Consider the following 13,956-nt stretch of genomic DNA (forward strand, 5'->3'; position numbering starts at 1 on the left):
ATTTCCCCTCTACCACATCACTTCCCTTCAGTTATGGAGGGTCCTGTGAGAGAGAGGTCCTCCAAAGGATTTTGGTCTGGTGCTTCCCTGAAAAATGGAGGGTAAAAGACTAATATGTCCAATGAATTTACTTTTAAAAGATTCAAATATTTCAGTCATTATACTATAGCATAGGGCAATTCTTTGATTAACCTCTCTATTTCTACTTACAAGTAAAGGAACAAACTACTATTTTTTATGAGTATTAGAAACATGAGCATATAAGAATATGCTTTATGTTCACTAAATCATAAAATAATAAAGCTAGAAAGGACTTTGTGAACTCTAACACCCATTGTCAAGAAGATAAAGTACTAAGCCTCACAAGACTACTGATCCAGTAGTAGCTTTTTTACATCTAGTGTTTCTACTCCAAAATATCCAGCAATAGATTCACAAATCTACAGGTACTTTGGATCACTTAAAGCTTGGCCAAACACTGAAGACACCAGTGTCGTTCACTGAATCCCAGACCATCATTAGTACTGACTTTTGCCTTGCCACTGGGCTTGGATGACTCTGGAAGAGAGAATAAGGCTGAATGACTTTGTTTAAGTCTGCCTCACTTAAATCCAACTCACACCCAAGTCTCAAAGACATCACCCTATAATATCATTGCTTTTCTTCAAAAACTAAGGACAAACAACTTCCAATTCTATGACCTTATGAAATAATAGGTTTAGAAGGATCCAGAGATTTCACAGAGCAAAACTGCACAATGAAATTATCATCAGACCAAGCTTGACCTTAATCCCAGATAGATTTCATACAAGTCAAGAAAGTTAAACTTACTTCCTTGTTTTCTTTAGCATCAGAGGAAGCCTATAGTGAAGACTGTGACACCACTTAAATGGTACACATGCCACAGTGAATTGTCTGGCAGAGAAGTCTATAATGATAGGGTTCACAGAGAGCTTGTTCATATCATCAATCAATACATAATCCTCACTAAAAAAATCTGTGGTTTAGAAAGTGAAAAAATAACCACACCTGTTAGTTTGGTAAAGCTAATGTTTTCACTACAATTGAGTCATAGTAAAATGACTATAAAATATAATGAGAATAAAGGATCACCAAAAGCACCCTTCATTTTATTCCTCTCAAAAAAATTATTGCATATGTACTATGTTCAAGGCACTGTGAATGATACAAAGATGTTTAATACATAGTTACTATTAAATGGAGCTTACAATCTAGTAAGGGATCTATAAATTCTTTTTAAATACTTGCCACATTATAGTGTACTATTCATCTTTTTATATATCTGGTACATAACTTGGCCCTTAGTATAACTGAATTCGAGGAATAAAGATATTGTAAATGTGTTTTTGCTATATTTAAAAAAAACTTATGGTATTTAAATTATGACACATTTTTATATTGTTTAAGGTTCATGAAGCATTTTATCTTAACAAATGGCCCACTGAATTGTCCCTTACCTGAGGTTAAGTCTTCATGGTACCTCCAAATTACTATATTATTGTTTTGGGTCACTAATAAATAAATTTTTGAAATGTAATTATGCTATATAAAAATATAAAAGAATCTTTTCATTCTTTTCTTCTTGATTATATTTGTGGTTGGAATGACACTTTCCACAGAGAAAGGATTATTTTATTAATAACATGAATAACATTATTCATATTAAAGAATTTTCCTAAAGAAAAGTGTTTTTAAACCCATATTTTCTTCACTTAGGTTAATTTACATATCTAAATTGTGTTTTCTAAAATTACAGGTAAGAATGGCAAACTCCTTTTCAGCACAGAACTTCATTGCACTTTCAGATCTGCGTCCAAATCTGGCTCGTCCTGTAAGTTTCATTGACATAGTCCTTTTGTTATTTGCTAATGAAATTTTATACGATAAGATTGTATTACTTCAAAATTATATAATTGATATGTACATAGATACCCACTGCTTTAGTATAATTGGTGGATATAAAGTACCCCTACTTCTTTGTATGTGTTCTAGGAAAATGAAAATTGATGCTTCCACTGTCTACACGAGGAGGCAATGTGATTGTAGCGACCAGTACCAATGTGACTAGTAATTCATTTTTTGCAATTATTAGAAACTTCCTAATATCATTTTGATAAAATACTGAATTGATATTTAGTCAAACTCAGTATAATGAAACCAAAAGATTGTTTTTTTATACAGTATATTATCCAAATAACTGTAATTATAGACTTAGATTATGTTATTATTATGGACTTAAGGAAAAATCCAAAGTATTCTGTCACCAAAAGTATATTATACTGTTGGATTGAAACACAAATTAATTTCACACTACAGGAATTTCTCAATTTTCACAGAAGATATACAAGTGGTGGAAGAGAAAGAAGGGGGTGAGAGAAGAAGGCTGTCTAGCTTGTTAGGTTGAGCTCACAGCATGTCTTATTGTGATTCCAGGACATGATCCTTAGTTTTTCAGGTTCAGAATCTTTGATTTTATTAGTTCACCCAGTGGTGACAAAGCTCTGAGGAATCAATTAATGCTGACTAAACTCACTAGAGACGGATTTATAAACCAGAATGCCAGTTTATTCATTAATATCCAACAATATATCAGGCAGAATATCTAGTAATGGTCATTTGCACAGGACATTCCCTTCTAAAAGGTAGATCCACTCAGGAGACTAAAGTTATGGATCTGAAGGCTAATTGGTGACAATAGAATTAGGACAAAGGCAGTTATTCTTAAGTGATATTTCTGTCAAGTTTGATGAATTGCCTTTCTCTACTCTAGGGTTATTTCTGTCTAGATAATTGTTAGTAGTGGTCATTACTATCAAATCAAATTCTCCCATGTACAGTGCTCAAGAAATAGAGAAATCAAACATTTTGTTTCCTTTTTTCTAGACTTCATGCAAAACTCAGAAATGTTACAATTAATTAGATAACAACTTTCCTATATTAAGTATAATTTCAGCTACTTTATGAGATTTAAGGAGTATAGTAGTTACTTGTTAATACTTCAGAATTCCCATAATTTTATTAGTAAAATATTTACAAGTCACTTAATTGGTGTCCTTTTCTTCACAAAACTAATTTCTCATTAATTTAATTTTTATTTGTATTAGTGTTAATTTTTTTTTTGCCTTCAAATTCTCTAAATGTATCTACTTTAGAACTTGCATATACACACTGGATAGATGAATTAGATAGAATCATGGTTTCCTGAAATGTTGTATGTCAATTAAATGTCAGTTTTTCTATAAAATAAAAAATCTTAAAGGTACAAAGGGAGCTAACCCCACATCCCCACCATGTGGAAGGGATATCTTCCAGTAATTGGGCTTCCATATTAATGGATCTTTACAATAACAACAGGAATTCCAGCTAAGTAAATGGAGAATCCCTTCTCGGCTTTTTTCCAGGTTCATTTTCATTTGCAGTTAAATTAGAAAGAATCTCTGGAGTCTATCAGAGGATCATAGCCCTAAAAGAGTTGTCTTAACTAAAGAATATATGGAATGAATACATTTGTAGAAGAATCTCTTTATGAAATAAATAATTACATATGCCATTCACCCACCCCTGTTTGTTTTCTAACTTTTAGTTGTATAGTTTTTCTTTTCTTTTTTTTTATTGAAATCCTTACCTCTCATCTTAAAATTAATACTGTATATTGGTTCCAAGGCAGAAGAGCAGTAAGAGCTAGGCAATAGGGGTTAAGTAACTTGTCCAGGATCACAATTAGGAAGTATCTGAGGTCAAATTTGAACCCAGGACCTCCCATCTCTAAGCCTGGCTCTCAATCCACTGAACCATCTAGCTGCCTCCTGTCTAGTTCTTAATGTAAAGGGTGCTTATAAATAACATCATTGTCTGCATTTCAAAAATGTAATTTTGAGGATATAAATTGATTCCTAATCACCTAATTCAGAAGTGAGAATGATTTTTTTCCCAATATTTCATCAACTTGAATTTCTCCAATAAAGCTCAGTGGGGTTCCTCTATTCATATAGAGTTAAAGAAATAGTAACATTGATCATAAATGCAAAGAGGTAGTCAGCAGTTCAGTTAGGATGTAGAATTCTTTAAAGTTTGAGTACAACAAATTATTGCCACATGAACAACAGCTGCTAGAACTATTAATATAAGTATGGATTTATCCTTTGTAAGAAAAAGCTAGTAACCTTGACTTTTTAAAACAGTGTTTTAATTTTTTATTCTTTTTGGTATATACTAAAATAAACAATAAAGTTTTAAAGAAGATATTTAATGATCTACCTAGATTTTAAGAACTAGAGTTTATAACTTTGATTTATCAGCTGCAATATATAGGTTTTGTTGCAATCTAATTTATGTTACTGTCCAGCACGTTTGGATTAAGGAATGAAGCAATTTTATGTGAATTGTCAAAAAAAAAAATCCCATATAAAAGAAAGCTTTGAAGGTCTTAGGAAATTAAATTGCATTATACATGTGCTTTGAATGAATTCAGTTAAGTATCTAAAGCAAAGGACAGTTACTGTGCTCCACCTAGTGATTAAAAATAAAGTAGAAACATGGTTAATGCTATATTATATTTGTATGGCAGCTATCCTACTACTTTGTATTAGTCCTTATGCTGTTTAATGTTTGTATTGTTCATTTACATGCCACCCTAGAATAAATGCTTTTAAATGATTACTACTCAAAAATATGTTTGTTATAACCAGTAAAATATAACAAGTCCATGAAATCAAATTTACCATGTACATCTGTGTTTAATATTGGTTCTATAACCTTTTTGTTTTTCAGAGTATAATCGGTATGGTTATTGGGAAAACAGATGTCAAAGGCTTTCCAGACAGAAAAAGTAGAGTTATATTTAACTCTTTACTTTATTTTTCATGAGCTGTAACTTAAGTTTGTATGATTAGAACCAAGGATATTTAAATGATTGAATTTGTCATGCATGTTGAACTCTAAAGGAAAGAACCATATTTCTCTTTGTGATAAAGTGACTAAGTAAAGAGTCATGTGTGTGAAAATACTGAAGAAATGTTATTTGATGATAAAAGTTATTTGATGTTTCTAAAGAATAACTATTCAAGGCTATGTCTATATGTTTATAATATAAAACCAAAACAACTAGTTGACTTAGTTCAATCAATGAGCTAGTTAGTTAAGTGAAAAAAATGGGGAAATGGTTATTTAATATTAGGTATGAAAAAATTCATTTAACTACATTTTTTACCTTTTACATTTTTCCTTTGATATTATATAGATATATCCTATATCTTCTAATCACTATTCTCAGCTTTTGTAGTTATCCTCAGGATATGCATGAATATACAATAAATTCTAAATATATTAAGCAAATTTCATGTACCTCAGGCTATTTTCTCATATACCTTGCAACTTTAGTGACCTATACCATATTCACTTAATGATATAAATCCTTTTCAATTATGTCTATATGAAGCCAAATAAAATAATTTTTATTTAAACTCTATAGTGTAGGAAGGTATAAGTGGAGCTAAAGGCTATTAAATTATTCAAGAATTTTGACAGAAAAAGTTTCATTTTTATTTTAATCATTTGTGCAACTGTGAATAGTGCTCATCTAATTTATATAATCTAGACTAGTATATTGATGAACAACATTTTTATTTTCAGTTTTTTCTCCCATTCATTTTGAAAGATCTGTAATGATAATTTTTTTAAATCAATAGCACCAATATAGCTACACACAAAAATGTACATTTCAATACTGTAAATCAGACCCCCAAATTTCACTAACAAAGATAAAGACAAAAGAATTGTTAGAGCAACATAAGGAACCCAGACTGATTCCTAAGTGCTTCAAGGCATTCCTACTAGTACAGGAACCAGAAGTCAAAATATTTACTGACCCCTTGTGGTATTCATCAGACCATCATTCAGTAGCACAAACCCTTTGTTCTAACTCAATACTTTAGAATTATGACTACACAAAGTGAAAGAGAAAATTGAAATAACTCTTTAAATAATTCAAGTTAAAAAAAAGACAACTCCTCCTCCCACCTAATGGATAGAAAATTGAGGAAAATGGGGAACAGAGGAATGATTGTCATGAACTCAGAGTTGGCTCAATTCTCTATTTTGCCTTATAAATCAATAAAATTACAATGTATAATTTCACAGGATTAGAAGGTATGTATAGATTGTGAACTGCACTAGTGGAGAGAACCCACAAAAATGAAATCCATCAGAGTGTAAAGAATCTGTATTTGGTATAGGGTACTGTGTGCTTTGCATTTGGATTAATCCACATAATAATAATTAATGAAACCAAGCTTTTACATTTAAAAACTTAAAAGTTTCTCTTTTTTCATTTAGATATTGGATCAGAAAGATACACTTTCAGCTTCACTATTCGAGATTCACCAACTTATTTTATAAATGTAACATCCTGGGGAAAGGAAGATTATATTAAATCACTTTCCAGAAGTTTTAGAGTTGGTGAGTGTGGTAAGTTGTTATTTATTTTTCACCTATTACTTTATAATTCTTTAATATTTAATTAATATTTGTGGTTTAAATAAACCAGTTCTTCTTCTAAAGACATAAATTTGGCTACTTTGATTGGAAACAAGTAATATAAGTTTATTAGGTATCAGAGTAGTTTAAGCCATATAATCTAAAAGATGTATACTGAGAATTAGCACAACCCTAGAGTTCACAGTCATATGGATTTAATCCAACCTCCTCATTTAACAAATGAGATTAAGTGATTCTGGGAGAGATTAGCTGATTTTGACCCTTACTTTCCTTCTTAGAATCAATAGTGTGTATGCCTTCCAAGGCAGAAGAATGGTAAGGGCTAGGCAATGGGGGTTAAGTGACTAGCCCAGGGTCACACAGCTAGGAAGTGCCTGAGACCAGATTTTAACCTAGGACCTCCCATCTCTAGGCCTGGCTCTCAACCCACTGAGCTACCTAGCTGTCCCCTAAAAAAAGTTTTTCGTTGTTTCTCTTCTTTATCTGTGATTTAATCAGTCAGGGGAACTCCTGTGGAAGCTTCCTCCACCGATGCATATCAACAACTATCTGGAGCACAGAGAGGCTGTGATGAGCCCCTGGTTATACAGCTAATATTTATCAGAGATTAGCATCTGAACCCAATTTCTTCCTGACTCTAAGGCCAGCCTTTCATTCAGTTGATACCATAATGCCTCACAGACATTCAGTTTTGTTATTATTATAAAGAACCCCACTCTTTCTTAATATTTGCTACCTAATAAGATCATGCTTATCCTACAAATTTTGATTTACATGATAATATAAAACAATTTTATAAAAAAATAAACCAAATTATAATTGTAAAAATTCTAACTATAAAGGTATAAAATAATGTTTCTAACTCACTGTTATATGTATCCCTTCTCCATTTTAAAGAATTTATTATTGTTTCTGATTTTTACTTTATTGTGATGATTATCATTTTGAAATGATAGCATACTTTTCTCTATGTTTTAGTGATAATTGAAAATCCATTAGTGCAGACAAAAGAAATAGAAAAAGAAGAAAAATTCAATCCTACAACTCCAAGGTAAATTCACGTCAGAGAACTACAACTTTCTTGGTGGAATTAACATGTCTAATGTTGTTCAAATATCAGATTAAACAGATAGATTATTAATCACAAAGTACCATACATCATTTTGAAAAGTATAAAATTAATCCTATAACATATAACTTCTCATTGCCTACATGAGTATTCTGTGACAGGGAATACATTATAAACATTTAAAAATTATAAAGGGGAAATGTAGCATTTATCATTAGAGAAATGATTCTGATTTTTGGCTTTTCACATTTTGGTAATGACAATAATATGTAGGAAAATAGATCTTTTAAAAATGCCTCTTCTCAATCCTTTGAAGTTGAAGTTCTCATTTTTTTTCTGAGAAATTAGTTTTAAGGAAGGATTTTGAAGAAAGAAGAAAACAATCCTGTTTCAAGAGCAATGGGTTACAGTAGTCCAATTGCAAGGCCTGGCACATGAATTTCCATTAATATTGCCTACCATTGTGCTTTAGTTAGGGAAGCTCTGTTTTAATATTTTGTCTCTAAATTACTTGGACTTTAAAGAATATATATATATATGAAATATCCTGTTTTATGACCTCAAATATTTATATATATTTATTATTTCCCTCTATAAATAGTGCCTTTATATTATCAACATTTATTAAACACCTATTGTATGTAGTAAGGATCAAGAGATCTGAATTGTCAAAGATGAGGTTTGATAAAGTCACTTCCCCTACAAACCTCTTATTAATAAATTCTAGGACTTCCTATCACCTCTAGAATTAAATATAAAATCCTGTTAGGCATTCAAAGCTTTTTATAACCTGTTTTCCCTACCCTCTCTATCACCTTTCCCATCTTCTTACACCAACACCAAGGCCAAGTACACTGAGATTAGTAAAACTGGCCTCCTAGCTATTCCTCAAACAAGACATCTCCTACCTCCTGGCATTTTCCCTGACTGTTCCTCACACCTTGGAAATGCTCTCCTTCTTCATCTCTGCCTCCTAGTTTCCTGTAAGCCCCAGCTAAGATCTCACCTTATATTGGAAACCTTTCCCAACCTAGTTAATTCTAGTGCCTTCTCTCTATTGATTAGTTCCTATTTACTCTATATTTGACTTGTTTATATATTGTCTCCCCAATAAACTGAGCTTTTGGAGGAAAGGGATTATCTTTTGCATTTGTATTTCCAGCACTTATTAGCACAAAGCCTGGCACATGCTTAATAAATGTTTACTGAGGGGGCAGCTAGGTGACTCAGGGGATAGAGAGGCAGGCCTGGAGATGTGAGGCCCTGGGTTCAAATGTGGCCTCAGATAGCTCCTAGCTGTGAGACCCTATCTCTTAACCCCTCCCCCCTTGCCTCGTCCTCACCACTCTTCTGTCTTGGAACTGATACTTATTATCAATTCTAAGATAGAAGATAAGGATTAAAAAAAAGAAAAAAGCTTTTGTCTCCCAGATTTCCTGTGCAGTGTATATCCTAACCAGCACAGCCTGATCGGCAAGTACAGTTTGAACATGTGCTTCCAGGTCTGACAATATGTGAAAGACATTGTTTCATCAAGTTGGACTAAATTATATTTACTGAGCTTGCTTAAGTGATATCTTTGTGCATCAGTAGTGACCATTTTACTGTCCTCTGGACAACTACTTATTATTGTTCCTGTTGCTCATGATCTGCTGTACATATGTGTTGTACATGTAATTTTTAAAATTCACCCTCAAAAAAGCCAAATGTTTACTGACTGACTGAGGAAGAATGCTGCTGTCAACAAGGGTAACTGGTAGGTGGCAGAATAATATAGTGGAAAGAGAACTCCCTGACTGGTCTTAAAGGATTTGAATTTGAGTTCTAGGTATTCTGTTAATACCTATGTAACTGATAAGTTCAAGGTCACAACTCTCCTGGGCCCCAGTCTCTTCATTTGTAATATAAGGACATTGTGCTAGGTTGTTTTGGGGTTGTTGGTTTTTTTTTTTTAAACAAGTTACTTAACCCCCATTGCCTTGCCCTTATCTCTCTTCTGCCTTGGAACCAATACACAGTATTGATTCTAAGACAAAAGGTAAGGGCAAGGCAATGGGGGTTAAATGACTTTCCCAGAATCACACAGTGAGGAAGTGTCTGAGGCCAGTTTTGAACCCAGGACCTCCCATCTCTAGGCCTGGTTCTCAATACACTGAGGCACCTAGCTGCTCTCATACTAGGTTATTTTTAAAATCTCTTCCAGTTATAAATCCTATGGTCCTCTCTTGCTTCCTGGAGAGGGTAACTCTTAGTTGTGATTTAAAGAATGAGTAAGAGACATTCAGTAGATGAAAATAAGGTTTTGTAGGCAAAGATATGGAATATGAACGACAAACAAGACATAGGGGCTTCATCTGTTCAAATCATCTAATCTGTCCTGCTTATATCTATGGGTATGCGAGCCAGTACATTATATTTTTTTCATTTCCATGCAAATTGCCCCTTGCCAAAAAGTAGCAAATGATATTCCATTTCATAAGAAGAAAAATAAATATTCAAAAAGTACAAATATAAGCACTTAAGAAATGAAAGAGTCAACTATAACAGAGGCAATGTGATGCAGTAAAGAGAATGCTAGATTTGATGTCAGAGGATCTGGGTTTAGTTCCAGCTTGCTATGTACTATCTATGTAAATCTGAACAAGTAATTTTACTTTTTTGGTCCTCAATTTGTTCACTAATAAAAGGGCTTAGCTTTTTAAGACTTTCCATTTCTAAATTTATGATTCTACACTGGATTGCCCATGATTAAAACAAAGGGAATTCAGTATTGATTCTGATACTCCAATCTGAGATGACTTAATTAATAACTGGCAACACTGGCAATTTATAAACTTGTGGATACATCAAGTGAAAAAATATAAAATAATAATAATAATTGGAACAGGAAGAATAAGAAGTAGGTAGATGAAAACCCTTGGGGAACATGTACCTAGATATGGGTGAAGGCTTTTAGAGCAAGAATTTAAAATATTAGCCCAATAAAAGATTACAGCTTCTAAATAGTAGATAAATAAAATAAAATAAAATAAAATAAAATAAAAAATAAAAAAAAATAAATAGTAGATAAAAATCCTGCTGAATGACTTTAGATAAATCATTTAATGTCTCTGGGCCTGATTGTCCTTATCCATAAAATGAAGAGGTCAATCTAGATCACTTCAAATATCAAATACAAATTTTAAAACCCCAATAATGATCTATAAAAAATACAGTTTAACTTTTTAAACCACCATCACATGCATCATCTTATTTCTATCCTTATAACAACCCTATGAAGATATAGGACAATTGATATTATCTTCATTAGACTGATAAGAAAACTATAGCACAGAGATTTGCAAATCATGTTACTAATTAGTGGCAAGAATGGATCTAGGATTTAGGTCTTCTGATTCTTATCCATATTCTTTTTTGCTTTTTTAAACCCTTACCTTCTATCTTAGAATTAGTGGTAAGGACCAGGAACAGGAGACCTGGAGACTTCCCCAGGATCATATAGCTAGGAAGTGTCTGAGACCAATGATTTAATTCATTGGTCAATTTATCTAATAACCTAGTCAATTCATTGGAAAAAATCACTCAAACCAATTTCTTTTTTTGCATTAAACAAATAAAACAGATTGGTTAACTGTATTTATTTCTAATTATTTTATGTTGCTGTTGTATAAGCATAGCCTGTGAATAATACTACACAATAGTTTCTTTAAAAACATACTCACAATGTATATTGAGACATATATCTTTTGGATGTTGCCAACGTGGGAATTTGTTTTGCTTGACTGTAAATGTTTGTTACAAACAAGGGTCATGTTTTTCTCTTTTTCCATTGAGGATATGTGGGAGAGAGAAGAGACAGATTTTGTTAGATAAAAAAATTAAATTGCTTTTTTAAAAGTATGACACCTATGCAACAACAATCTCTAAACTGGCCTCCTTAATCTCAGTTTCTCCCCACTGCCCTCTTTGCTTTAAACTTTATGCCAAACAAATCCACCTGCAACACTACTTTCATCACTTGTTCATCTCAGAGCTTCCATTAACTTTTATTAAGGTTTTAGATTGTATAATATCTAAAGTCCTTTTTTTAACTCTAGTATTCTTTGACTAATTTACTGATAAACATGCAAAAAAATGTGACAAGAGAACCTGAGACTTCTAATCTTTTTTTTTACATTTATTTTCTTAGAATCAAAACTAAATATTGAAGGCAGAAGCACAGTGAGGGCTAGACACACACACAGTAAGGGCTAGACCGTTAGGAATAAGTAACTTACTCAGAGTCACATAGCTAGGAAGTGACAGGCCACCTTTGAACCCAGAACCTCCTATTTCCAGGTCTGACTTTCTATCCACTGAACCACCTAGCTGCCCTACCTCAAAGTCTTTTACAATCTTCATTACAACCCTCCTTTTCGGTTCTGTCTCCTATTATTCTTCACCATTCTGTCCTAAAGGATTTATATATTGAATTAAGTTGCAACTATCTAAACATATTTCTCCACATATACATCTTGACCTCTATTTTATCTATCTACCTTTAAGGTAAAATTCAATTTTTATTTCCTTCATTAAGGAACCAACAGTAATCTCCCCCTCTTCTAAAATCTTATATTATTCATTTTCTTTAGCATTTATTTGGCATTTAATTATATGTGGCCTAATTATATACTTCCTATGTTATTATTTAAGTTTTTACTTGCATATCTCACCAGATAAAATTAGCTCTTATACTTAAAAAAAATATTCCTGATAATACCTAGCACTAGCCTGGACACATTAATTAATATTTTGTGTTTGAATGTTTAACCAAAGATTAAGTAGCACCATTGTTCAATATTTCCAAGATTTTTTTAAAGGATCAGGTATTTATTTTATTATTACAAATTAAAACCCCAAAAGTTAATAAAATTATGAAATGTTAAACTAAAAATCTTTCTATGCAAAATGACTTGCTAATAACTCATTTTATGTATGTATATCTTTGCAATCCAGTTCCTATAAACTGCTGCTCAGTGAGAATCATTCTGTGGTCAGAATTTGCTCCAGCTATCAAGTGGACATGAAGTTACTTTCCTTGTTGCATTTACCCATAAGGGATTCTCGGGATTACTATTCACTAGGTGATATTGTTGCAAATGGTCAGAACCTTGATGGAAGAATCATTAATGTACTTGCAATAGTAAGGTCGGTAAGTTTTCAAAAAACCATATGGAGAGGTAATGTCTACTTCATCTAGAGTCTCAATGACTCAATTTGTTTTGTTTTTTTTTCTAACATATGTCAATTCTGTCTGTAGTCGGTCTTATTTCATACTTTAATCGGTTGTTACTTGGATAATTTTAGGTGAAGGGCAAAAATTTTCAGTTATGGAAAAAATGTATATTTTATTTGTAAACAAATGGCAAAATAAACTTTGCATGAATGCCAAACATAGTATAGCAATACATATAACTCTTATATGTATATATGTGATTTTTATATATCTCATCCAAATGCAAAAGGTTGTAGTCATTGACATTTAAATAATAGATTTATCCTTTAAAGAACTATAAGTTTGTAAACTAAGAAATTGGTTACACACCATAACATACTCATTCCAAAGTGACTCTGAGATACATGCTAGAAGGGTAATAACCCTGCATAGTGGCTTGCAGTGGGTTAAAAACTTAGTGTCATTTCACTTTGAACAAAACTTTAGGTAAAGTATTGAGACATAAGAGAAATCCATGATCCTTCACATATAATCCTCTCCTATATAGTATTAGAATTAGTCAGCCTTTTACTAAAAGTAGTTATATTAAATTCTGATTACCACAACTTAAGGTCATGAAGAAATTTAAAAGCATATTCAGAGTGCCAAAAAGTGGAGAAATTTCACAAAACAAAACCTATGAAGAAGAATTTAAGGAATAAGAAAGAGTAAGAATGACTTAATAGTGTTATTAATAGATGATAATAATCATCACTTTTTTACAGATTAGGAAATTGAGGCTCAGAGTTGCCCAAGGTCACATTGCTAATAAGTATCAGATCCAGTATTAGATCCCAAGTCTCCTGTTTTCTAGTTCAGTGCTCTTTCACAATTCACACTGAATGCCTCCAATTCTAGGAAGCTCTCCCAAGTGACTTGTATTCATAGAAAATTTGCTCAACCTGTTGAACATAGATATTTTATTATTGTTGAAAATGACAACCTGGTAATTATACAGTAGTTTCTCCTATCAGTTGCTCAACATAGAGTTGGAATTGCTTATATACTGGAAGCAGCATAAAATAACAAACATATTAAGCAATTTGTTAGGTTATGCTACAAAATCCTACCTTTCAAGGACCTTATGTTCTGATAGGCAAGATACAATAAAAATAAA

The 13,956-nt window shown here is 32.2% G+C and overlaps 1 protein-coding gene across 1 annotated transcript in view; it reads left to right on the top strand.

The window, feature by feature from the left end:
- Window positions 1-13,956, top strand: part of MEIOB (meiosis specific with OB-fold) — a 60,141-nt gene that overhangs the window by 2,953 nt on the left and 43,232 nt on the right. The window contains exons 2-6 of the mRNA XM_001365539.4: window positions 1,778-1,852; window positions 4,792-4,849; window positions 6,355-6,486; window positions 7,495-7,567; window positions 12,581-12,776. Of these exons, the coding sequence (XP_001365576.2) occupies window positions 1,784-1,852; window positions 4,792-4,849; window positions 6,355-6,486; window positions 7,495-7,567; window positions 12,581-12,776 (528 nt within the window). The 5' untranslated portion in view covers window positions 1,778-1,783. The remainder of the gene's footprint in view (window positions 1-1,777; window positions 1,853-4,791; window positions 4,850-6,354; window positions 6,487-7,494; window positions 7,568-12,580; window positions 12,777-13,956) is intronic.

This window comes from Monodelphis domestica, chromosome 7 (assembly GCF_027887165.1).
Source record: "Monodelphis domestica isolate mMonDom1 chromosome 7, mMonDom1.pri, whole genome shotgun sequence".
In the NCBI taxonomy this organism is placed as follows: domain Eukaryota; kingdom Metazoa; phylum Chordata; class Mammalia; order Didelphimorphia; family Didelphidae; genus Monodelphis; species Monodelphis domestica.